At 40.5% G+C, this 26,243-nt stretch overlaps 2 protein-coding genes across 7 annotated transcripts in view; one reads left to right on the forward strand and one right to left on the reverse strand.

Moving 5' to 3' along the window:
• Positions 1–1,123: 1,123 nt before the first annotated feature.
• LOC115598403 (skin secretory protein xP2) lies at positions 1,124–3,266 on the reverse strand. The gene is made up of 2 exons (XM_030451529.1): positions 3,205–3,266; positions 1,124–2,168 (listed from the first exon to the last, which is right to left on the reverse strand). Exons 1-2 carry the CDS (start codon positions 3,264–3,266, stop codon positions 1,124–1,126), a joined length of 1,107 nt encoding a protein of 368 aa, XP_030307389.1.
• Positions 1,456–26,243, forward strand: part of HIPK3 (homeodomain interacting protein kinase 3) — a 62,223-nt gene continuing 37,435 nt past the window's right edge. For 2 of the 6 annotated variants that reach the window (XM_030451387.1, XM_030451390.1), the window contains exons 1-2: positions 2,650–3,281; positions 14,962–16,042. In XM_030451387.1, the coding sequence (XP_030307247.1) occupies positions 3,269–3,281; positions 14,962–16,042 (1,094 nt within the window). In that variant the 5' untranslated portion in view covers positions 2,650–3,268. Of the gene's footprint in view, positions 1,611–2,052; positions 2,346–2,648; positions 3,282–14,961; positions 16,043–26,243 lie in introns of those variants that run through there. The other 4 variants (XM_030451388.1, XM_030451392.1, XM_030451389.1 and 1 more) reach the window with 4 other exon arrangements.

Genomic DNA, 26,243 nt, shown 5'->3' on the forward strand with positions numbered 1-26,243 from the left:
TGGTCTTGCCTTCTTCCATCCTTATCTTTGTGTCTTTTTCTCCTCTGGGCAGCTCTAACAGCACAGCCTTGTTCAGGACTCAAGTTCTTTCAAGAATTAGGAGTCCAGCTGATAAACAACTCATAAGTTGATATAAACAACTCATACTGTCTGAAAAAAAAATGTTTTGATGACAAAGGTTATAGCAGTCTGATGAGTAAAACAAATTGTTCTAGCCAAAGCATTTTCTGTGTGTGTCTACGCTTGGGATTTTGATAACAAAAATAGCACAAAATGTCATTGGTAGGTGCACTGCCAAAAACTGCTAGCCTCTGTTTGTCCTCAGATCATCTCTTTTTGCTGCAGAATAAATTACATCCTTTGGAAATTTCTTCTGTAACTTCCCTGTATTCTTTATACTATGAACACTCACACCTAACTACAACTTATCCTCTGCAAAGGTATAGAAACAAGGAGGAACAAAAAGTGCCTTGAGGGGTGTGTGTTTCAATGCCAAAAAACTAAATGACGTGAGCGACCTTCTGCTGAGTTACTTAAATACTTCGAAAGAAAACACTCCCTCCAAATTATATCAGGAGTCCACATTTCACAGAGCTGTAATAGGAGTTTCCGTATTAACCCCTCAGTTGCTCGCCAGCATAACTGTACCTGCCGAGAGAAAATTAGGACAAGGAAGTGTTTACTGTTTTTCAGATGACCAAAAAAAAAAAAAAGAAATTGTAAAATTTATTGAATTTATTCAAAATTTATATTTATTGTAAATATTGTTGTATTTAACCTCTGGTAGAAATGTTGGTCAGAGTGTTTACAACTCGGCGGGGAAGAGGCGGAAGGTGCTGCCTCGGCTGTGCTGCTGCCGGGAGATTTCCCGGGCACACACCTGCCTCGCCTCATCGGTGCCACCGGGCACAATAAGCACAGCGCCGGCGCCCAGCTCCGTGCGAGCCAGGGCAACCGTGACCGGCGGGGGTTTTGGTTGATGCTCTAAGGGGGTGAGGAAGGGCTTGGGGCAACTGTGGGATCCCCGCGCTCGGGAGAGGGGAGCCCTGGCAGCGTCGAGGGAGGCGGCGCGGGGCGGCTCCCGGCTGCGGAGGCCGCTGCACGGCGGGGCCGGGCGGGGGCGCTACCGGCAGCGCTGAGGCGCGGGGCCGGCCCGGGCGGCGGAGCTGAGGGGCAGCGGGAGGGCTCCGCAGGCTGAGCCCCGCCGGCCGGGTGCGGGGCTCTGTGCGGCGCCATCAGCAGGCGCCCTCCACTGCGCTTGCCGAGGCCTTGTACCGCCGCTCCGGGGTGATGGGCGGCGGCGGGCGTCGCTAGGCCGCCGCGGGCAGGGCAGCAGTGGAGGCGGGAGGAGGCGGCGGCCGGGGGCGGGCTGGGTCCCTCCCCGGGAAGATGAGGCGGAGGCCCGGGCTGCCGAGCGGGCTGAGGTGGGGCTCTTCCCTCCCAGCCGCCAGGACAAGATGGCAGCGGCCGAGGCGGCGGCGGCAGGAGCGGCGGGGTTGAAGGGCTGAGCCCGGACGAAGCGGTGCTTCCTCAGGGCGCTCCCGGAACATGCCCAGGGCGGCGGCAGCGGCAGCTCCAGTTCGGACGCCAGCGCGGCCCGATCCGTGAAGGTGAGCGGCCGGGAGAGGAGCGGGGCCGTCGCCGGCGGGCGAAGAGGGGAGCTGTCTCTGCCCGCCGGTGGCTTTCTCCGCCTTCCCGCGGGGAGCTGCGGGGCCGGGGCTGCCCTTATTTCCCCTGCCTCGCAGCGGCAGCTGCCGACCGCCGCGTAAGCGCGGTGCGGAGCTGCCCTTGTAAGAGCCCGGCGGCGGGGAGCGGGCGGCGCCGCTTCTCCTTCCTGTTGCCCTCGACGGCGCCTGCTCCGCCGCGTACCCGAAGTTTCCCCTTCCCCGGCGCGGCCCGTGCTGCCGGGCGAGGCCGCTGGCCGCGGGGGGGGGAGGCGTGGCCGCTCTCCTGGCCCGTTACCGGCGGTGGGGCGGCGGCGGCGGGGCCAGGAGGATTCCGGCAGTGCCCCTCTCCCCTCCCGGCTATACTGCTGCCTCCCCCTTGTATGGTGGGGTCGGTCCTCTCGCCCGACGGCAGCCGCTTCCCCCGCGCCGTGCAGGGGGTCCCGCGGGTGGCGCCGGGGCGCGGCGGAGGCTCCTCCCGTCTCGGGTCCACCGATCCGGTGCCTCCACCCCGGGGGCTTCTCCTATCCCCGTCAGGACCCGACCCTCGAGAAGAGACTCGCGGGCCCCCCCCCCTCTGCGCCGTCGGGAAGTTGGCGCTGGGGCAGGGTAGCAAAGAGTGCTGAGGGAACGGTATAAATAAAAACAACAGAGGAGGAAGTTGACGCTTTAAAAAATTTGGTCAGTTCCCAAGAACTAGCTCTGTAAAAACAGAAGAGGTTATTGCTTGTGGCTCTAATGTAAGGATTGCAGCAGGGATTGTGCTGGGTTTGGTCTGGTTCTTGATTTATCGTGTTATCAGTTATAGAACTGCTAGATGTATTTGCATGCGTTTAACGCTATAGAAAATAGTGATTTTTAAAAAATTTATTTAAAAATTTATTTTTACATGAAAGCCTCATTTGTCAGTACTGTGTGCTTACATGTATATAAATAAATTCTGAGGCTATACTTTTGTTTCTAACTGTTGCGTCTGACTTAAAACGTCAGTGCCAAAAACTGCAGTGGTTTCCTTTTTTGTTAACTTGGTAAGCTGCTTGGAGACTCCCAGACTTGCCTGCCCAGAAATTATGTGGTGCTCTGATGTTTTTTAACCTTCTTGCTTGCCTGTAACCTTGTTTATTTCAGTTACTTTAGTATCCTTAAATTCTGGGAAAATGTGTTATTACCACGAGACAATGAAGTAAAGCTGTAGTTGTTGATAACTGCGTATTTCCGTGATTATTCCCTCCTCCTCCTCCAGTATTACATCCCATTACATCATTTGCAGAAAGTTTATGCTGTGATTGATTTCACACGAAGTAGGAAAGCTTGGCTGGAGTCTGAGGAGGTACTTTCTAACATAGCAGTAATTCTGTAACAGAGTTAATTTGCTAAGGGTTTCTGTAAGCTACGTTTAAAATTCACACAGTAACTGTTTAATAACTGTGGCAGCCAGCAAAGTGATTAATTACGCATCTGGAAAATAGGTCAAGACTGTCTTATGAAGTGGCACGGCGAGATCACAAATAAATAGAGCAAAGTGTTAATGCGGACTTACCGGGAGAAACCCGATACTGATACATCAGTGGTGACTGCTTTATCTGTGCTGCTGCGGACCATTTATGGTAGCACACGGTGAGATGATGTTTATAATCATGTAAAACAGGAATTGGAGTTTTCTTTTGTTGTGCTTATTGCCAGGGACTTGTGTTGTAGTGCAAGTTCTGCTGCTTGTTCAGGGTGTGGCATCGGTTGTGCTTGTAAATTATTTTTTCATAAATCTGTTTGTCTAGCTGCTCTAATTTGGGTTGTGGTGATGTGTGGCTGTCTGTGTTTGAGGACACTTTTTAATCAGAGAGATTCTGTCAGCTAGAATAAAGTTTCCTGAAAAAATTGCTTGGGAAGCTGCCTTTGACCTGGCACCTCTTTTTTTTTCTTTGTTTCTTTTTTTTTTTTTTTTTTGTGTTTGAATGTTTCCTACTCCCTATCTTCCAAACAACTACCTACAGAGGCAGGGAAATGAGACTGACTCCGGCATAACGCGATGCTGGAGACAAAGGCAGGCAGGGTGTGGGGAGGAAGAGTGAGCTTTCAACTCACAGAAGTTGACACAACTGAAAAACGAGCATTTGTGTGTGCTGCTTTTCTTGCTGTCTGCCTCAATGTACAGCAGTTGCTTCAAAATAAATGTTTTGGAGGTGATTTTTCTAAAGGCATGTGTTGGATTGTGTCCATTGAAGGGGATGGGAGGCTGAGTAGTGCTTTTAGAGGCAGAACGTTAGCTTAGCAGCTTCTGGGTGGAACAAAATTAACTCTGCTTAATTCTCGTTAAAATACCAACCTAAATGTACAGGAATGTTGGGCTGTACTATTTTATTTTCTGTGCTATTTTAACGCATCGCATTCTTACTGTTTTTAGAATAATTTTCTTTATAACAGCATATATTCTGTGTCTTGTATCTTCCATTTTGCCAGTGTGCTGATTATGGCAACAAAGATCCTCTTGACAAAAATGTGTGTTTCAAAAGAGGAATTTTGTGGTTGGCTTTCTTGTGTGTGTGAAGAAAATCGTTGATAATGGGCACAGTGCTATCACTTGAGGCTGAGCATGTATTTCAGAAGAACATGAAATACAGAAGGAAAACTACTTTCAGTAGAGCTAAATTTCTCTGTTGCAGTGTGAGGTCTGTGGCATACAAGTGCTGTGTGCAGACAGAACACTCACTGTCGGCACTATTGCTTTCTGTGCAGAACTTTGTGGAAAAAAGCAGAGAACATCTGTGTTTCTTCTTTTTTTTTTTTTAACAGTCAAGCCCTACCCTCACTGAATGTCTAATTATTTCAATCCATATGCAGAAGCATTGCAGCTGAGCTAACCTGCTCTTCTCAGCTGACAGAAGTAGGAGCAGGCCTGATAATCAACTGGTGATACTCGATCAAGGGAGGAACGTGACAGGAGGATGTCCTTGTGGAGATACTGGCACTCCTTAGTTAGGCTTTCAATGTTGGATTTTGTGAAACAAGACCTACCTTTCATACCTTAAAAAAGCTTGTTGTATATTTTTGTGGCTTTTTTCAGTTCCCTGATGATGTTACAGTGCAGTCAAAGGAGAATTTCAGATGTCTTGGTTTAGGATTAATTTGGTGAAGAAAACATCCTTAGTCCTTCTTCACTGAAATTATGGAGCTCCTATGGATGGTTTATGTGAACTTGCAGCTGGACAAATACTTATTTTCAGCTGGTCTGACTGTTAGATTTTTTTTGCTTTTGAAAATAAGGGAAGAGTTGCTTGATGTTGGGGAGCTTTTATTGAGTTAATGTCTCTATTCCTAAGACACTCCAATATTATTTCTCTTCCGATCTCTAACTGAAAATATGAGATGGATGGAAAATAATGTCTTGGTTTCATTCCAGGTCTTGGAAGAAAAGCTCATTATTCAGATGAAGTACAGGATGGATGTATAGGTATCTGAAACTATTTCAGAGATCTGATTGGATTGTGCATGAAACCAAGTATGAAGAAATAAGCAAGAATGATGACTTAGAGAGTTAGAGATGGCTGATGATTGTGCAGTGCACCTTAAATGATGACATTAAGGATATTTAAAGCAACTTTCAGTAGCTAGTGCTGTGAAATGGGATAGCAATGGCTTACATTTTTCTGCCTTCTACAGGCAGTGAACTCCCTCTTTTTGACCTGAAATAACCTATAATGCAGCATAAAGCCTAGAAAATCCTGTTACTTGTTCTTGGCTTCCTCTGCCCTCCTCTATTGACCTTTTTAATTTAGAAGCTCTGTTTCTTTTAAAAATTTTTAGAGAAATGGAAGCTCTCTTCTACAGAGACTCAAACTTTTGAGTTACAGATGAGCAGAGGAAGCACATGTTATTGTGAAAGTAGGTTTTAGTCTTGAGTTCGTTTGATATTGTAGTATTTCCTACAGGGTAGGTCCTTCTTCCTCCCCGCCCCCCCCCCCCTTTTAGTTCTTCAGGTTTTCTATTTAAATATGTTGCATGTTGGGGATTATAACAAGAATTGGTGCAAATCTTGTTTTTAGATCCTCTTTGGCAATAATCTTTATACAGTTTTGTAGTATTCTTTCCCATTGTCACCTTTTTTAATATGATGTTTTAGTATTCCACTTTAATTTTGAGTGACAAACTTTGATAAAGTGAGCTGAATCTCTAGTTTAGCAGTTTTACTTGAATCAAAGAACAGTCAAATAACTAGAGTGGTTTTTTTTCTTTTTTTAAGCAAGCCAATTCAAGTAGTTCAGTACCGATTTTTAATTTTTTCTTAGTCAGGAATTTGGAATCAGTTTAATTTCAAAATCTCTCTCCCTATGTTAATAGCTTTACAGAATGCTGCAGCTACTAAATGTGTAATTTTTTTTTACACATAGTCTTTTTTCACCTGGTGTTTCCAGGAAAAAAATAGAAAAGCCTTATTGTGCCCTATAATTTTTGAATATAACAGCATGAAGCCTAGAAAAATGTTAAGATCAAGTTAAACAGAGCCATAAAACTTGACCCAGTGAAATATACAAAGACAAAACAAATATATGAAGTAGTGTAATAGTGTTAGCATGATCAAAGCTACAGCAGCTATATCAATCTTTAATAAATAATTGGATTTTTGTGTATAGAGAATTATTCCATGTTAGGGGATGACACTCCCATCAAACAAAGTATTTTTAAAATCAGTAATCTTAAACTCATGTGACTCTTCATTCTTGCTAAAATAATTTAGCAGTTCTAGGAAACTATATTAGTGTTTTTTAAAACATGTTACAAATTAAATATGATTCATGCTTTTAATGTAAATAGCCAAGTGCAAATCCCTTCATATTTGTATAAACATCACTTGCCAAATATGTATGGCACCACCAATAAGTGGTGGACAATTTAGGGACAAGAAAGCCCAGATCCTAGTGGGTGTGCAGAGTCCCTTTGAGGTCCTGGTGTAGAGGGGAGTGAGCAGCTGGAGATGGGAGATTCTCAGAGCCACTTCCCAGCCTTTTGGAAATCACTTTGTAATCCACTTGCCTGGGCTTTTCTTACCTTTCTGTGTACTGGAGGCTCTGCTCCCTTAGCTACAACACTATTATCCTGCAGCTGTTTTTATGTGGCTGGGACACTTAACTTCCAAGGCATTACTTTGGCTGGGTGAGACAAGATTTTTATCACAAAGCTAAAGTTTTTGCTTTGCCTTGGGGGAAGTGCCATCCAGTACCTGAGAAAACTTGCTTTGGGTTATTTCAGAATCGTAGAATAGTTTGGGTTGGAAGAGAGCTTAAAGATCATCTAGCTTCAACCCCAGTGCATGGGCAGGGACACCTTCTTCTAGACCAGGTTGCTCAAAATCTTACCCATTCTGGCCTTAAACATTTATACTTAAGCAGTTTTACTTCAGTTTTATGTGACTTGGTTACAGGGTGAAGTGTGAGATGGAAGTAGGTCTCCTCAGCTTGTGCTCACCTGGGCTTGAAGCACCATAAAATGAGATCTGTGAGAGCTTCTCCCAGGCAGGAGAACAGCCAGCAGAAAACTTCAGCTGGGATTGTGATAACTTGGGCAGCTGTGCTTTGTGTGGGGCTGAAGTGTCTTCATTGCAGGGATGTTTGCTGCTTTTATTAGTGTGGCCAAATCTCTCCAGGCTGGCTCCATGGGATTTTTGGATGTGAACTGACATCTGAACCTTTCCTGGATCCTGCTGGTACAGACTGAAAGGAGTGCGTGCCTGCCTGCAGAAAGGAGCTTGCATGGGCTCAAGGTCTCAATGAGAACTGTCAAAGAAATGCAAAAGCACAGAGAGAAAACCAGCTTTGGTACTGATTGGCAGCACAGAGTTTACAACAAGGGAAGCAAAGAATCTTGTTATATACCGGCAATTTAAGTTCCCTCTGGAAGATAAGAGTAGCCACTAGCATCAGGTATTAATGAGAAATACTTACATGGACAATTTTATTTGACACTTGGGTAATTTAGAAAAGTAATTTACTTTTTCCTATGTAGATATGAAAACACATTTCTTCTCTCTTGTTTCCACAGTCTGTGTTGTTTACTACTTTGTTTTGGTCCTTTGTCAGTGATTGCAAAAAAACCCCCAGCTTATTTAACTTCACCTTGCCAGTTGGAGTAAAATGTACTCAATTTTTTTTCCCTTCTTCTGTGCAATGGAGGTTTTGCATGTGTTGGTACACAACAATTGGTGGAACTTGCACCATTTCCAGAAGGCTTTTTATTTTTTTTCTTATAGGATGGCTTTCTGCCTTTTTTACTGAAAAGCTGTTAATGTGCATCATTGCCTTGTAAACCTCTTCCTTCCTGTGATTTCCTACAAACTTAGGTCATCTGCTACTTCCTACTCCTTTCCTTTCAATTATTCTGTTTTTTTTAAATGATTAGAATATCTTGCTTGTCTGACGTCTGTTCTAGTTGAAGTTTTTTCCTTAGCTTATTTTTTAAGATTTAAACTAGTAAATAGGTGGAGGAGAACCTCATGAACTTTTTTTTAATTGCTTGGATCTGTTTAATATAGGAATTTTGATGTTTGGAACTGTGCTTATAAAGCCCTTGGGAAGGTACAGCCTTTCGTGATATTCTAAAGGGATTTTTAAGTACCTTTTCTTTATGGGTTTTGAAATGATGCTATGGGCAAAGTCTTCCTTTGACTGTGTCAGCTCTGAGCCCTGCAAGAGGACATTGTGGGAGAGTCTCTTGAAAGATTTTGGGAGCTCTTTGCAACAAGTGTTCTTTGAGAGCGAGTGTGGATTTAAAAGTTGGTTGAAGAGATGTCCAGACTTTGTTTTAAAGAGCAAAATGAGTGATTGGTAAAAGTTTATTTGTTTTACAAGTAGAAAGATGATTAATTGTGGAAGGGAACACAACAGAGGAAAAACTGACGTACATTTATCAGTACTGTGCTCTAGCTGGTGGGGTCCTGGGCTGCATTCAGTCTTGCCTTTTTATTGCACATCCTTCTGTATCATTAAATCAGTAAGTTTCTCTGCATAGGAAAGAGGGAGAAATTTCTGGTGCCTTTGGAAAATATTATAATAAGCTATTACAGCTATTGATTTGTTAGGAGGCAGAAGTCTGAGCCTTCTGCGAGAGAGTATGAATTTCTAATACACTGATTTTTGCATGCAGGAAATTCTGCTTCCTCCACTTCTTCACAATTCTGGAAGAAGTGGGAAATACCTATTTTTGCCTCCCTTTATTGTTTTACATGGGCCATGTATAATTTATACAGCTATTTTCAGTAAGCAACCAATGCTATCTTCATGATGTTTCTTGCAGAGAAAGAAAAGCACGTTACATAAAACAAAAATATTATTTAAAACATTGTTTTAAGTAAGGAATTTTAATTCTAAAAAAATAATTAGGACTTTAAAGACTTTAAATTCTACATGTGTTCATATGTAAACTTCAAAACAGACACCTACTGAAGGGTGGGTATGTAAATGTACCTCAATGAATTGCTACTGTGTATAGCTTGAAGTTGCTACTGGGTGTAGCTGAAAGGTATGAATTGAAGATGGTAGCATTCAAGAGACCTGTCAGATTGGATGTCTTTATTTTTTACATCTAAATAAGATTTTTGGGAAAAAGCCTTTGAATTCATATTTACTGTAACATTTCTGTTGTAGATATTCTGGCACACAAGCCATTTTGTGAAGGTGAAATAGCAATGAGGAAAATATCCATATAAGATTTATACTCTTGTGGGAGCTGCATTTGATACTGTCTAGTGCTATTCTAAAATGAAACTTCTGAATAAATTTATTAGCTGGGTTGGTCCACTTCTAATTCTAAAAAAAGCCCATCTGACTGAGAATGCAAAATAAGCATTGAAATAAAAATAAAATGGCTGGAAATAAAAGGGAAAAGAGGCACACAGACTTCTTCAGGAAGGGTTTTTATTTTTAATAGGAAAACAAGCAATATTTGAATATGTGGTTTACCAACAGGCAGTTTGAGCTAAACCTCTCTATCAGAATTTATTTCTGCTTTGGGTATAGCAGTGGAAAAAGCAATTCTTTGTGTCCTGCCTCTCTTCTCACCTTGATGCCTCTAACTGCACTGAAGAGTGGCAGGCAGGAGCAGCAGTGTAAATACATCCTGCAGGACCAGAAGGTGTGGGCACTCTGAAACACCACTGTTAGGGACTTTTGTTTCAGTGTGTCCACTGTTTTCAGGTTTGGAAAGAATTAGTCTTCAAAAAGAAGAGATTAGGCTGGCTGGCTGAAATGCAGTGTTTGTGTTGATGGTGGCACATTCTGATTAGGGGCTGATAGCCCATACTGTGCTGCTTGTCCTTTCTTTTCAGTTGCATAACAACTTCTTGCCCAGCAGAAAAATAAATACTTGAAGTACTGTTCCATTTGTCTTTTTAACTATGATTGCAGTCATATTGGCATCACAAGATCTAGCTTTTGATATTTGTGGAAAATATGAATATAGTGAATACATTATTCAGTACTGGTACAAATGACAGCTCTGAGTCATAGGAGTTCACTCTGTTTTATGTAAAATATGTTTGTGTTCAGTGTATGGCGTCAGCTCTGTTTCCAAGTATTGAGACAAAGGTGTAATTGAGACTAGGCTACATCACACTTATATAACATTATATTTTCAATTTCTTGTATCACTGCAACTTTAGTAGTGTCTGCTTAAAAAGGATCTCAAATGTTGCACAAATACGAAGCCTTGTAACATTTTTCTTGGGTAGGTAGTAACTGCATTTTACAACTGCAAAACTGGATCATTTTTCTGTCTGCTTCTTGCTAAAGCTTTCTCCAAGCTTGGAACCAGCCTTTGGCCTTCCAGCCTCAACCTTTGCTATTGATCTGTGCAGGACTAAGTTTGCATCAGACAAAGCCTACATTGGCTTGTCTTAATTTTGTTGGTGTCTGATAGGCCAAAATTCCTGAGCTCTGAAACACCTTTAAGTGTTTTAATCATAGAGTATAGTCATTACATTTGCCATTAAGCTTCTGGGTCTCCGGTTGCTATCCTTAGAACTGGGTGGTTCTTGGTGATCTAACATTGGAGCTGCCTCTGCATCTTGCTGTTCTCTGTGGTGAAATGTGTGTGTGTGTGTGTGTGTGTGTGTGTGTGTGTGTATACCTGTGCTGTACATGTCAAGTATTGCTTCTGTGGTTATGGGAAGAAACAATTTTTGTGTTATTTGAAACACCTTGGTGCTTTCTCCTTTGCTCTGCTTTGTCCCTTCCACAGGTCAGAGATCTATTTGCAGCACTTGTTTGTAGGTGGCCAGAGGGGTGGGATTCCCTGCTCTTGTGTCTCTTTACACTTTCCATGAATATGGTTTCTTTTATAAATTGCATGAAACCTCAGTTGGCAGTGCTTTGTTATGAATTGTACAGCTGGAGTAAGGGAATTCCTCAGGGTGAACAGTTCATGGGTATGAAAATGCTTGTATCAGTACAGTTTGTTCAGCTACATATCCAAAATAAACAGTAGTGTAAAAGTGCTGCTACTACCAGTAATGAGGCTTATTCTGTGGGGAAAGAAAGGGCAACTAGTTCAGCTTTGTATTGGCTAAATAACTTGAAAAGCTGGGTGGCACCTAGTATAAAATAACAATGTTTTTACCTGGGAAAAATGACAGTACCCTGGCGGTGTTTTCAAAGTAATGCTTAATTAAAACACTTTTTAAGTGCTGCTGCTAAAATTGTGTATTTGCTGGAAGTTACTGAGCTTTAGAAACCCTCCCTTGATGACCAGCTGGGCTGTGAGATGGGTGTGAGTATGTTGGAACAGATTCTCACCAATGGAGGCTTGAAAGCTGCTGGAAAGCAAGTTTTCTTGAGTTAAATTATAACTTAGGTACCGGGTGGCTGCTTCTGGCTAGGCTTTGACCTGCTGGGGATTTTATTCCAGCAGCAGTGCTGTAGTAACTCCACTTTTTGGGGTATTCAAGAGGGGCTGTTTATTTTGCAGAAGAATTAAAGGTGTAATGTGGCAATTCCTCTTCAGCTCCACTGCAGTGGTCTTACTAACTAGTTACTCTGCTCCACACTCCCCTTACTTTGTCATGAGGAAATGTCAATTATAGTTAATTATTAATGGTGGTCAGGCCTGGAACAGCCTGTGCTTCTCGAGGTTATTGCAGTCTGCCAAATTAGTCATGTTTATGAATTTCTCCTGGACTGCTTGAGAAATAATTTAAAGGATCTAGTAAAGAGGATTGTTACAGTTAGGTGAACACTAGCAAGATATTACCAGAAAAAAATTACTTATTTAAATATGTTTACTTGTTCATGCTTTCTTCAGAAGCACAAAATTCACAATATTGTCTCTGATCAATGTTCACACATATTGTATAATTTAATGTTTAGTAAGTCAAGTGCAGACTTCCAAGTTCTTTCTGCTTGAAACTCAGAGCCAAGAAGACTCATTTCCTTTGAAGGGACCTTGTCTAGAGGTAAAAATAGTAGGTCAGGTCAGTGTCTTGAGACAGCTTTTCTTTTCCACATCCCCAGCAGTATTCACAGCAGCACCTGACATGAGAGGTGGGATGCAGCAGCCTCATTATCAGAGCAAAACAAGCTGGAGAATAGGGCTTTAAAAATGGGTGTAGAGAGAATAAAGAGAATAAAGCTGAAATCTGAGTCTGCAGTCAGAGGCTGCCCCTGGTACTTCACCTGGGGACTGTACTCTTCAGTCCATTTTCTGTTGGCTTTACCTTAATTATTTTTTTTGCATCCTTTAGTAGTCTTGTAGTGCTTATGTTCAGGTTTTATTTTAAATCAAATTTAACAGGAAGATGAGCACCAGCAGCTCATTAATGTTCAGGCTTAAGTACCCTCCCTGAAATGAACAGAAAATGAGGGGTTTTTTTTTTCCTTTAGCACCAGCTGCTTTGCTCTAGTTTTCTTTCTTACTGTACTGCTGGACTTGTTAATTTAGATACAGTCTGACAAGCCTGTGTTTGTATGAAGAAGCAGAAGTCTTGATAAGAAAAATGCAGTAAGATGTTTAAGCTCAGTGAAATGAACTGTGTCAAGGGGGAAAGATTCACTCTGGTGGGTGAAAATGTGCTTATGTTATTTTCTTGTGCCATAAGACCAACCCTGCAACACTATAACTCTTTACAGTGTAGCTATCAACACAATTATGTTGAATCCTCCAAAGTAGTAAAAAAACCCAAACAAATGCATATTCACTGCCAGTGGTAGTCTCATGATGTTTGGTAACAGGAGAGCCTGACTGCTGGTGGTCTTCAGCTTTCTACATCATCTGGGTCTGGGCAAACAGCTTTGGAAAGGAAAGGGCTTTGAAGTTTTCTTCTGCTGCTGGGGCAAAAGCCATTATAGGATGCTAAACTGAGGTGATAGTGTGATTATTTTAATTGCTCTTAAGATGTTGAAATGCTCATTTCCATAAATCAATTCATAGCTTTAAAATAATCATGCCGTGCCTCTGGTTAGTTTTGACTTGATCAGAGTTATTGCAATGTCTGGCTCATCTACAATTTAAATACCTATTGCCAGAATTTTCATCTGCTTGGTGTGAAAAAGTTATTTAATTAAAATATTACTGGTATTGAATTCATCCTCTGGACATGATCAGACTGGTATAAGCCATAAGTTCCCTGAAACCTTGTAGTCATTTACACTGGAGGCCACCTAATGCCTTTTTCTTGGTGTTTAGTGTTATGTGACATAAGAGTTTAAGGCTGATGTTTGTCAGGTCTGGAAGGGGACACAGCAGGATCTGTGCAGGGCTGGGAGCTGGAGGGGGCAGGGTCTGAGAGTTGGAGTCTGTGCTTTTTTAGGTGGAATTGAGATTCCTCACTCCATGTGTGAGCCAGGTACTGCTGCCATTCTCCTCTTCCCTCCAGTGCTGTATTGATGTGCTCTGTTTCATGTCTAGGAAAGGGAGATAAAGTGTGGAACATGACCCTGGGTGATCATGAACTGGTGGAGGCAGCAGGACCAGCCCTGTGGCATCACATGGGCAATGCAGAATGGGGCTACTGTGCTCCAGGTTGCCCTGACCTGCCAGACTGCCTCCTCTTGTGCAAAACTGCTCTTTGGTACCCATTTCCCAGGTGTAGTGTTCCTTCTGAGAGGCTGTGCAGGCGTAGCCTTTAAAAATGTGATGGTCTTGGGGAAGGTGGAGTAATTTAGGTTGATATTTTGATCTCGGCCTTACTGGGAATCCAAAATTTGAATTAGTCATGCTTTTTATTGTACCTTTCACTTCTCTCTTAGCAAGGAAGTAATTATGCTGGCAGAAAAAAATACTTAAAACATATGTGAAAAATATGTACAGATTGTAGAAAACATATCTAGAAAAGCATGCTTTTTTTTTTTTTACTTTCACATTCACTTGGAAATAAATTTTCTATGGGAAGCCTGTCTGAGTTCTCTACATACAATTATCAGCCTTGTTTTCAGAAATGATTGTTATCAGGAACATATTTTATAGTTCTTTAGAGTATTTTATTTAGTTAATTAAACAAATTACCTTATGAATGTAGGTTTTCTACCTATTTTTTTTTTTCTGTGGCCCAACTCATGAAATTGGAATATCTGAATTGAGAGGGGGGAAAAAATAATTGGTGACTCTGCCCCTTACAATTGTGTCAATAATATGCAACTTCTGCAAGAGGACAGTTTGTAACTTACAGAAAGCACCTGCCTTTTGTGAATGGATTAGATTACTGTACAACTTAATTGACCTGGAAATTTTCAATTGTTTATGTGAACATACACGTGCCCTATGGTATTTTGGACCCCATTTCATGGCTCTATCACTTTCACTTTTATCTGGGTGAAATTTTTTGAGCTTTGACAGTTGTGTTGTTTGTTCTTAGAAGCCCAATGGTACTTGCAATGTGTAGATTGAATACTTTGTGTAACAGCCTTGGCTCACAAGTCACAGCTTTTAAGTTATTTTACCTCATCATTGATAGCCATTTGAATGTTTATTTAACTCACATTACTGAACACTACACTGTAGGTATTTGGAAATGCTGGTTTTTTAAAATGAAAGCTGAGTTTTTAATAGCACAAAGGTAGTTCCCCCACTTGAAAAATTACACGTAGTGGTCTGCCACAGACTATTTCAGTTGTGCTCCATCACTGCTGTAACCTGCTGCTGCTGCAGTCCCTGTGTGTGCACTGGTAAGGCATGAGGGCCTTGCTATTGCCCATAAGAAACTAAATGTGAAATAGTTTTAGGCTGGCTCATTTGGAAAACATTTATGACATTCCAAGCAAAGCTTGGAAATATGAATGCAAGATTCTTACTTGCTTTTTCTTTTTCTCTCTCTCCATAGGTATGGCCTCACAAGTCTTGGTCTATCCACCATATGTTTATCAAACCCAGTCAAGTGCCTTTTGTAGTGTGAAGAAACTCAAACTAGAACCAAGCAGTTGTGTGTACCACGAAAGAACCTACCCGCAAATCTATGTGAACGGTAAAAACTTTGGAATTTCTCCCCACAGGGTTTGTACTTTCTTTCAGACTAAAAGTCCATTTGACAGACCTCGAGGACAGAACTTTTTGTTGCAGTCAAATGCTGTTGCTTTAAAAAGTATTGCAGGTGCTACAAAAGCATTGGCAGCGTGGGCACAGCGAGCTCAGTTGGAGGCACCTCAGAGCCGATCGGATATCCTGGAAGGACCCCAGAGATGTGGATTGAAGCGTAAGAGTGAGGAGCTAGATAATCAAAACAGCACGATGCAGATTGTTGATGAACTCTCCATCCTGCCTGCAATGTTGCAAACCAACGTAGGAAACCCTGTGACAGTTGTGACAACGGCTGCAGCTTCAAAACCGAGTGGTACAAGTGGAGATGGAGATTACCAGTTAGTACAGCACGAGGTGTTGTGTTCTGTGAAAAACACTTACGAGGTTCTTGATTTCCTTGGGCGAGGGACCTTTGGACAAGTAGTGAAATGCTGGAAAAGGGGGACAAATGAAATCGTGGCAATCAAAATCCTGAAGAATCATCCTTCGTATGCACGCCAAGGACAAATAGAAGTGAGCATTTTAGCGAGGCTGAGTACTGAGGATGCTGATGAATTTAACTTTGTGAGAGCCTATGAATGCTTTCAGCATCGTAACCATACCTGTCTGGTTTTTGAGATGTTGGAACAGAATTTATACGACTTTCTGAAACAAAACAAATTCAGCCCTCTGCAACTGAAAGTAATACGGCCTATTCTGCAACAGGTGGCCACTGCACTGAAAAAACTAAAAAGTCTGGGTTTAATCCATGCTGACCTCAAACCAGAGAACATTATGTTGGTGGATCCTGTTCGGCAGCCTTATCGGGTTAAAGTAATAGACTTTGGGTCTGCCAGCCATGTATCAAAGACTATTTGTTCAACCTATTTACAATCTCGGTATTACAGGTAGGTGTCTAATTTTAATGGAATAAGCTTTTAGAATTTATTAAAGTTAATGGCTTAAATAATTGCCCTTTCTGATAACTAATAAGAATAATTTGTAAAACATAAGGACCATCTAAGAATGTAGCCTATACTAAGATTAAGTAGGTTGTTATCATTTTAAATATGAACGCTTGATTTGAATGATTTTATATCTTTTTTTTTTTTTTTTTCTAAGAGTGTATTTTGTGTTACACTCTGGAATCATCACTGTTATTTTGAGACCTCTGAGATTTTAAAAGGAAAATACAAAAAAATTAGCTTTCACTTGCTTGATTAGGATGCCTTTCCTGCCTTCCTAACAATGTTTTTTTTTTCCTGTAAGCAGCTGGACAGTATACTAGAAGTGCTATACTTCTATATCCTGTTGCCAAAAATTATGTGATTGCCTCTGTTTTAATCCAGTACCTGTAAATATTTTGCCTCATTCTTATAAACTCCATTCTGAGTGAGTGTCTTGAGCAGGCATGGACTTCAGTGAACTTCTGGGGTTAGTGAGTGATGGGAGACTTCAATGTAAAGGTGATACCAGGCAGTTATTTAAAGTGATTTGGTACATGGTTGCATTCTACATTGGCCTTCAAATGGATGTACATTTTTTTTGTGTGCTTCTTAATCCTTTCTTTATAGTTATCCAATCTGCATAACATTTAAAAGCTATTAATATTTAGCATCTGAGGGTTTTATTTTCTCTATAACCTGAACTCATCTTGATTGAAGAACTTTTCTAGTTCTGCTTTGCACGGTTGGCAGTAGTGTGTCCTGTGTGTTGCCTGTTTGCCAACTCAGTGAAAAGCTGGTGAACTAGGACAGTGAGTATTTGAAGAACATTTTAAACTCATGCTGGAAGTGAAAACTTGTGCAGTACAATTCCAGGCTTGATGAAATTAGTGATTGGAGTTCATGCCAGAAGATTCTAACTATTTTTTGCCTGTAGCTTGTAAACAAGAACACTTATGCACTTCTCCTATAAAATATTCTAATTCATCAACTGAATTTGTCTATTGCTTAATTATGAGCTGCAGCTGAGGGCTTAAAAAACACAAAAAGTTCGTCAACAAAAAGCTAAATTGGGAAACCACATGGATTGATGCATACCCACTTTATACAAAAATGTACATGGGAGGAAATAAGTAACTTGAGAGTGTGTTTTGGTGTAATAGCTTTACACCACTCAAGATGTAGTATTTTTGGTCCCCTGAGGATGAAAACAGGCAAGTCTTGAAAAAGTGACATGAATTCTTTGACATTCAAGACATCAGAAGTGTCTTCCTGTCAGCTGTTCTGTCCAACTTTATGGTTCACCAGATACTCAAGATGCATGGTCTGAGAATACTTCCTTGCATATTTTTTCTTTTTTTTTACTGAAATAATTAGGGTTTATTGTGAGCTACTACCATTTCTCTCTCTTCCCTTCCCAAGAACTGACAAAGGGAGAGGCTGTAGACAGCCAGGCTGGGTGGTCCTATTGTAGTACTGTGTTATAAACTAGTTTCACATTGTTTTTCCTGATTCAGGTGGTTCAATGGACATAGTGTTTTTGTGCTTATTCAGTTGCCTACATACACATTTTTCCTGTAGTTTTATTTTACATAGGTTCCTTTGCACCTGTACTTTATGGAGTGGGCAGGTCTCTATGCTGCCAAGGTTAATGTGCAGCTCCTTGGCACCTGGTATGAATTCCAAGCACTTGCACATGCATTGAAGTAAGTGAGGGTCATTGTGGGTGTACATTCAAGAAGATTCTTCCCCCCTACCCTCAGGAATAAAATTCATGGCTGAATATGCTTGTCTCGGCTCAATGATGTTGAATGGTACTCATGCAGACTCATAAAACGTGCATCTGAAGTTCCCTGGTTGCTAACTTGCACTGAAGTGCTCTCTAAATATTCAGGCTGTTCAGTAAAAGGTTATACTATTTTATCTTGTATAGTTTTGTAGCATTTGTCAGGTTTTTTTTGAAAGTAAAAAAGACTTAATAAAAGGAAGGTTAAGAAGTGTTTACTTGGTGTTATATTTAAGTATTGCTTGTGATAAATTTGAAACTGACTTAATATCTTAAAAAGATACTATACTTCAAAATTATTTTCAGGAAAAAGTTCACTTCTGAAAAGGTTTTCACCATGCTTGATTTCATCGTAGATGCACAGCTTTCTACCAGTTGTATGATTAAAATTATGTGGCTTGGCATGCAGTTTCTCAAACTTTTTATTGCTTTGGAAGCAATAAAACCAGAAAACAGGCAGTTGATTCAAAAGGTCTCAATATGGATGATATAGAAATATGAAGAGAAAAGCCTTAAAGAAGAATGAGAATGTTCTCAATATTCTGACTATATATTGTATTGGCATGGAATTTATTTTGCAAGAGACTGACAAGAAGCACAACCAAATAAGAAGCTACTTCATAAAATATAACTGTACTTGAATGTTCTTTCTATTATTAGAAAAGAGTGGAAGTAATAGAGCAGGTTTGACTTTTTTGGCTATGACATGTTGAAACAAACCCTTTAAAAAAAAACCCAAGCAGCAGTTTTCACATTGAAAATTGGTTTTTTTTCCTCTTTTCCCTTAGGCTTAGTGGTGCAATGCATTTGTCTAGGTTATTTAGCAAGAAAACACTAATTTAAATAGATTTTTATTTAAAGCTTTGAGCTAAATTAATCCAATTAGAGTTTCAATTGGAAATGTTTTTTTAAGAATGCTTGTTCCCTGCAGCACCTTTTTTATTAGGGTGATCCCATCTGTTCTTGTACACAGTCTTTAAAAATTGTTTTTGTGCAAACTCTGTGTATCTTGTCATGAGCTTTACCTTTAATTTTCACCAGTAAGGATCCTTGTTTGTTTGGAGATGACATTGCATGGGATTTTGAATCACCAAATGACACACAGTGCACAGCATTTACCAAGGAAATATCTATATTTAGAGGGAAGTGTCCCAGTAATGTTTGTCATGGGAACCTGGCCCATTCTGGTATGCAAAAAGCACTCAATGAGGCCTAGGAATCAAAAAAAAAAGGTAGTAAGTGGAAGCATTTTGTTTCTAAATAACTATTTTATGCTCAAGAACTCATAGGAAATGGTGGAATGAAATGCCTTTAAATGATGGAACAGGATGAGGGGGCAGGGAGGAAGCAGGGCTGCATCCCCACTGGGTCAGGATGCCCCTTCTCAACCCTGCAGTGCTGCTGCACTCCTGCTCTGGGGGTCCCTGGCTCTTGCTCTGCTCACCCCAGATCTGCCCAAGTCCCCCTGACAGTGTGAGGATGGAGGGAGGTGGCGTGGGGAGAAGAGAGGGACTTTGATTTGGGTCAGCACTGTTCACTTACACCAGGATTATTTTCAAGATTAGGATTTGCACTTTCTCTATGGAAAATGTATGCAAGCCAATATCTGTAGTCATATGCTGACTGGTCAAGAAAACCCCATTTAGTTTTGGAAAAAACCTAATGAATAAAGAGAGAGGATATCTTTATTTTTTTCCTTCGTTCCTTCTTTCCTGTTTGCTTGCTTGCTTCCTTCCTTCCTTCTTTCCATTTTTTTTCAGACATTGTTACTGCTTTTTTTCTTGTTCAGGTTTGTCATGAGCTAATTATTTTGAGAACAGAATGCCACAGTGGTCTAATGTTACAGTTTTTATTTTGAATTGTAGCATGAGTGTTTTCCATCTGAAAGAGGAAGTGAGTAATAAATTGGAAAAATAAGTAATAAGAGGATTAGGACTTAAGGCAGGAAAGGTAATACAGCCAGGTGAGTAGATAATGGGCTGATTTACTTTATTTAATCTGCAGCAGCAGAAGAGGTGACATAATGATGACTATTGGGGACATTACAGTAGTTTTGTGTAAGAAGTGATCATAAAAAGTGAGACTAACTGAATTTTAAAAGGATGTAGACAAGCAGAAAAAAGGACACAAATTATATGGAGTATTAATATAAGTCTTCCTGCTTGTTTCAGCTTTGGCAAGCAAAGAGAAAGTAAAAAATGGTTAAAAAGAGCACAACTACCTGTTGACATTTCATTACCTTTTGGAAACTCCTGGATTGTATGTATTGGTAGAAATGAGGGTATATATATGAATAAATACTACAACATACTGCTTTAAGTCAAATATTATTTTTTTTATTGTTTTAAAGATGAAATATAATCCTGAATGTTCTTTCCCTAAAGGACAGTGTTTGTGCTTACACAATGTTTTTATGCTGGTCTGGATTTTAATAGCTGTGAGCTACAAAGATCTGGTATTTGAAGCCTTTTCTTTGCTGTTGACCTCACATCTTAAGACTGCTGACCTTTTGTGAGTGATCTACGTAGGTAAATAACTAGGCAGTGTATACATTTTGAAAATAAAGCCCCTACGTACAGTAGAGGTGATCAAGCTTTTGTCATAAATGGAAATGGTATGATAAGTATGTTGCTGTCCTTTGGGTTAGCTCTGCCCCGCATCACAAAAAAGGGGAGTGTTGTATCCAAATTCAAAATCTCATTTTCCTTTATCACAGAGTGCAGGCAGTGGAGGAGACGAATGAGTACATTTCTTTTTTTTTTTTCCTAAGTCTGGTGTCTTGTGCTCATCTGGCAAGGCAAGTTTTCCCAGGGCTCAGTGTCCCACTCTGAAAGTCATTTTCCTTTGCTTTGTCTCTCTCCTGAGATTAGATGTATTTAGGAAAGCAGGTGTGAGAAGAGGGGGGCTGCAAGGGATACTTATAGCCTGGAAATGTTTTCCTGTTCTGCTGGCTGAAATACAGCAGTAAAATACTATCCTAGTTCTTCAGCAGTGTGCCCATAAGGAAAAGCAAATGATGTGAGTAGATGCATTCAGTTTAGTCAACTCATTCCTGAATCTGACAGTGATATCCTCCCTCCAGCCTTCCAACTAAGGATAGTTACTAATCAACAGTGTTGTTCCAGACAAAATGCCAAATGTCACTAATGTTGCAGCACAGCTCAGAGTGATGGAAAGATCTATGTTGGATATATTCCTGTGGGATGAGAGCAGGTTTTTCCCCCTCTCCTCCTCTTACCCTTCTCTCCCATGAAGGATCAGAGAGGATAGAGGATGAGTGATGATTGCAGTGTTCTGTGGTCCTGACATTGCTTTCACTTAGTCAGTTCTCCTGCAGCTTGGAAGAGTAGTTTGGTCTGATGTGATCTCTTCTACTTTAAAGTGTTTTGGAACAAGAATAAAGTAGTTGAGTTGTGTGGTTTAATTACTGCCCACTGTTAATTACTGCCACTGCCTCACTGGGCAGCAGTGAGGGCTATGTGCATGCTCTGCTTGTTGCACTAGGATAGCTTTTTGTTTATGACTTTTTTCAAATTGACATTTAATTTCAGAATGAACCACCAGCAATTTCTGTTGCTTTCCTCTCTCCTCTCAAGTTTATGAAATTGATTTGGTCTGTTGTTCATTTACAAATATTCCTTCAAAATAAGAAAAATTATTGTGGCTGTAAATTCCTGGAGGGGCTTAATTTCTCACTGGCCTTTGTAACTGGATTAGATGTAGTCCTCCAGGGACTACAGAGAACAGAGGCTGACAGAAGCTGCCTACAGTGTTTTTGTTAAATTTAATGTTTTCTATTTGTAGGTTAGGATTGTTGCAGGATGGATTCTTACAACTCTGTAACGGAGCCATTGCATTCAAGATCCAAGTACCTTGTTCATTATCTTCTCTTAATATCAGATCAACATACAACTTAGATATGTTTAAAATATCAGTTAGAAACTCGTATGCAAATAAACACCTCTCAATACAGATGTTCTTTATATGGAAGATCAAGGGGAGAAGTTGTACAAAATTGCCATCTTGGGAAGCAACTGCTGTTTCAAGTCCACCCATTGCTGTCACATACTTCAAGTTTCTAAATAAGCTTTATCTGGAGTGGGATGTCTTGGTTTTTCTCCTTTCACAATGCCTAAAATTCTTGCTCAATTTTTTGTTTTTTTTTTTTTTAGTTTTGGGGTTTAGATGTTTAAACAAGCAGCAAAGCTCTGTTAATGGAGTTTTCTGTTGTTTAGGGAAGCAGAGTATGAGAACAAGCTAAAAATGCTGCTGTAAACAACTTGCACTTCAGCATGCTAGCAGATGTTATTCTATCACTTTGAACTGTGCATCACTGAAGTGTACAGGGATATCTTAAAATAGTCAGGGGTGGTGGCCAGAGGCTCTAGACTACTATAGATGGTGAGGCTGTTTTGCTGTTGCAATGAAATAAGCCAGAAGTACATGCTGCTAAGGTCACTTGCTTGCTCAAGGTCAGCATGTTCAAAGTCAGCTGCTATACTTGTGAGCGTGGTTAGTGTCAGTGGTATATGTAAGAAAAGAGTCCTGATAATGTAAGGAATTGTTATTACAAGTGAATTGGGACACTTAACATTTTTTTTTCCCCTTTAAAGTTGCAGGGCTGTGATTGCTGGTTTATTTCCTTATCTGAGCAAACAGAACTTAATGTCAAGATAAGCTTTTGAGGTTTGTGCCTGCAAACAGATTGCTTTATTGATTTGGCAAGATTTTGTTTGCACTTTTTGCATAGTGTTCAATAATTATTTAATTGACTTCCCATTTTCAACATCTGTTTCATGATTACTAGGACCTAACTGAAACCACTGTAAGTATCCTTCAGAAGTGGCAATCTTAGCTCATCATAACTTCATGTTTATGTAGCTGTTTGATAATAAATGTAATTTCAGTTCTCTTTATTATTTTCTAGTTGACATAAAGTGGTCTCTAATACTTTGTTATTCTCTGTTCCTAGAAGCAGAATCTGTATTTCATTTTTTTTGAGGTTGAATGGTAGACTTAAGTTTGTCACGGCAAAAGTTTTAGGAAGCAGCTTTTATTTTTCACACATCAAAATAGATCTACTGAAATATGATCCTGGTTTTTGCTGCAGTGATGTTTATGTCACAAAGATCTGTTCATCATATGTGAGTGGAGATACCGGGTGTCTTAATTGCAGAAAACATCAGTGGTAGCTGCAAAGCTGTATTTGTAAATATTGTGTCTGACGGCTCCCACTGTGCTTGCTTTGGAAATATGGCCATGTATTTCTGTTGTAAGAGCAGGTAGTGCTAGAGCTAAATCAATGTGATTGAAAGTGAAGCCTGTGCATCAGTTTCTTCCATCTGGCACCCTTATCTTTGAAGAGCTGTTCTGTGGGTGAAGGATACCTCCTGCATCAGCTCAGAGCATCCCACACAAGGTGTGTGGGGGAAGAGGTCTCCTGTGTGGCTGGGTGCACAGAGATGGGCTGAGCTGACCCAGCCTGTGGAGCAGGGAGGTGCCATGGCTGGGGGCTCATCCCAGCAGCTGCAGGAGGCAAACTGTCTCTGAGCTGGAAATTAAGCAGGTTGAACAAGTTCAAATAGAAAATGTTTAGTGCACACTCGTGCTGCTTTAGACAAAAACCAGCAATAAAGTACCATCATGATTAAAATGCAAAACCTTTTGTGAGTTATAGTGTAAACTGGAAGGTGTTAGAGGTGTCTAACTTAAAAATAAGTATTCGGAGTGTAACTAAGTGAAATTAAAATTCCTTAGAAAAATAATTTGCCCCAAATGTCCATATTATCAAATTTCCTACCACCTGTTTGAAGGTCCTTTATCTTGTGTTGCTAGTTAATGTTTTTTGAGGGATTTTTGTTCGGATTGTTAGTATTTTCTAGCAAGGGAAATTGGCTTAGAGAAATAGGGGATGCAAGTCAAAAGCCTTTCCCAGATAAGATTTTCAAGCAGTTAGATTTTGAAACTATTATGTTACCACAAGAGTACATGAAGTATCATTTGGCTGAAAAGTCTTGGTTTGCTGGTAATCGGATAGCAACAGCTGACAAAAAAGCAAACATTGTAACTTCAACCCATAGTGTTTGTGGGTGATCAGGTGAGCCTTTATATGAAAGGATTGTGCTGGTGAGGTGAAAAGTAAAATGTTTTATATCCCTCTGAAGCATTTAATAAAACTCTGAATCTCTCTGCATGTGTAGATGCAAAGCAGGTGGGGAAAGGGGCAATGCCATGGCCTCTGTGCTATGTGCTTATTGTTGGAAGTGGGCAGAAGCACAGGCTTGTGGTACTGATCTTCTCAGAAGTTGGATGATGGGAAGTGGTGTCTTCAGACCATGTGTTCTTTTCCAGCTTGTGGGGCATGGTATGAGCAAGTGGAGTTCAGCTCCAGTGTCTTAAAACCAAAACCTGACCATTAGCCTACTAAGTGATGGGAAAACAACTACATCCAGGCTTCTTAATGAAGGTCTACTTAAATGGTAGTAAATTCAGAATGCCTTGGGGTTCACTTCATTTCCTTGTGTTTCTAAAGGTCAAATCTTTGTTTACCAGCCATAAAGATAAATTTGGAATTATAACTAAAACATCGTTCTCTGTGCACAATATGTACTTCAAGGATAAATTATTAAAAATAACTTATTATGAAATGCATGTTATGTGGAATTTTCTATCAAGAATAAATTATTACATATTCTGTAAAGTGCACTATGTTTGGGCTGCAGCAGCATAGCAGCTTGGCTATGAAGCCCTTATTCTTTGAGATGGTGTGGGTGGGAAAAGCAGTCACAGTGCATCTTCAGCGAGTCAAACCTGTTCTCTTTTCTCTGTTGAACTTGGGGGAGCATTCAACTTGAGCTGAAGATTTCTCACTCTTACCTTCATGGTGTATGCTGTGCATATTTAAAACTACCTAAAGCTGAGAAACAGAGCAGTTTGCCAGTTATGCTATTTGTGTGACACTGAGATGTTGACAGTGAAATTTGCATGCACAGGAAGCTTTCTTGGTGCTAAAAATCAAAAGTTGGTTATCTTGTTCAGTGATCTAAGGACTACTGAAAAATGCTGCCATTTCCCCCTTTTTAAAGCTACAGATGTTTCTGTTGTCTCAGGACAGTGCAGCAGTCTCACAAAATACTGTCTCTTTATGTGGATCTCTTGACTCAGAATTGCACCAGTGGCCCAGTGTCTTATGGAGACGCAGCCAGTTTGGGACACTTAACCTCTCTGGAACAGTAGCTAATAGTGGAGCAGTGTCTCAACATTTTTGGTAACGAGTCCTAGAAAGTAGAATAGAAGGATGTAATTTGTAAATTATATGTTATGGCTTCTTCTTCAGATTATGCTGAGTAATTTCTGTAGAGAGAGGCACTACAAAATTTAAGTGCTTAACAATTGCTTAAATAGCATGGAAGGCTGCTGTATAGATGTGGTGATGTGGTTGTGTTTTACTTAACGCACCCCCAGATCATGTATTAGTGGCATGCATGCCCTTGGTCTTTGGTGTTTGTGGGTTGCATTGCTTGTGTGTCTTAATCTTGTATAAATTTGGATTCAACAGTTGTTTCCCTTTGCTGCTGCACTTGGTTTCAGCTTTTCTTTGGGAGTTTATGAAGATATTTTCAAACATTTTTCCCTTATCCTAACTTCTTTCTGGGGACATGCCTTAAGAAAGAACTCTTTTGTGAGACAGACTTAATGTTTTGTCAAGCAACTGACTTACAGGATTTGAGGTGAAAGCAAAAATGAAAGGCAGTACACAGGTAACTGTATTAGCAAATGAACACCTACAAGTAATCTGTAGTTGATTGGCAGCTTAATGGCAATCATCTGAGTGGATTTGTTCTTAAGTTAGTCATACAGCTTTTCTTCTGCACAAGACTGTCAGTGTAGTTTCTCATAAACATTCTTTGAATGTTTTCTTTGACTTTTTCATTAATCTTTAGAGAATGGTTGCAGATAAATCTCTGAAGATATTCTATGTATGTTGCATCTGTAACTTTGCAGTGTTAAGCTTGGAGGACAAGTGGAAGCACCAATTGTGAACTGTGACCAGCTTGTTGGAGGGGGACATTTGGTTGCCTGCAGTCACTGTTCTGAAGTGGGTAATGCAAGAAACTCCTGGGATAAGAAACAAGGTTGTAGGGTGGGTCTGTTCTTAATGAGGTTTTTTCAGAGCTGACTTCTGAGCTTTTATGACTTTTTTTTTTTTTTATTTGCATAAGCATGCATTTGTCCCAGTACCAACAAAACTTTCAAGTACTTCAAATCTGACAGCAGATGAAAATCCTGAAGGTGCCAATAGCAGCAGTATGAACCACAGCTGCAGAACAGAGGGAAGAGTCAAACCAGTGATTCCTCCAAGGAGAACAGGAAGAAGCT

Source organism: Calypte anna, chromosome 5 (assembly GCF_003957555.1).
Source record: "Calypte anna isolate BGI_N300 chromosome 5, bCalAnn1_v1.p, whole genome shotgun sequence".
Lineage (NCBI taxonomy): Eukaryota > Metazoa > Chordata > Aves > Apodiformes > Trochilidae > Calypte > Calypte anna.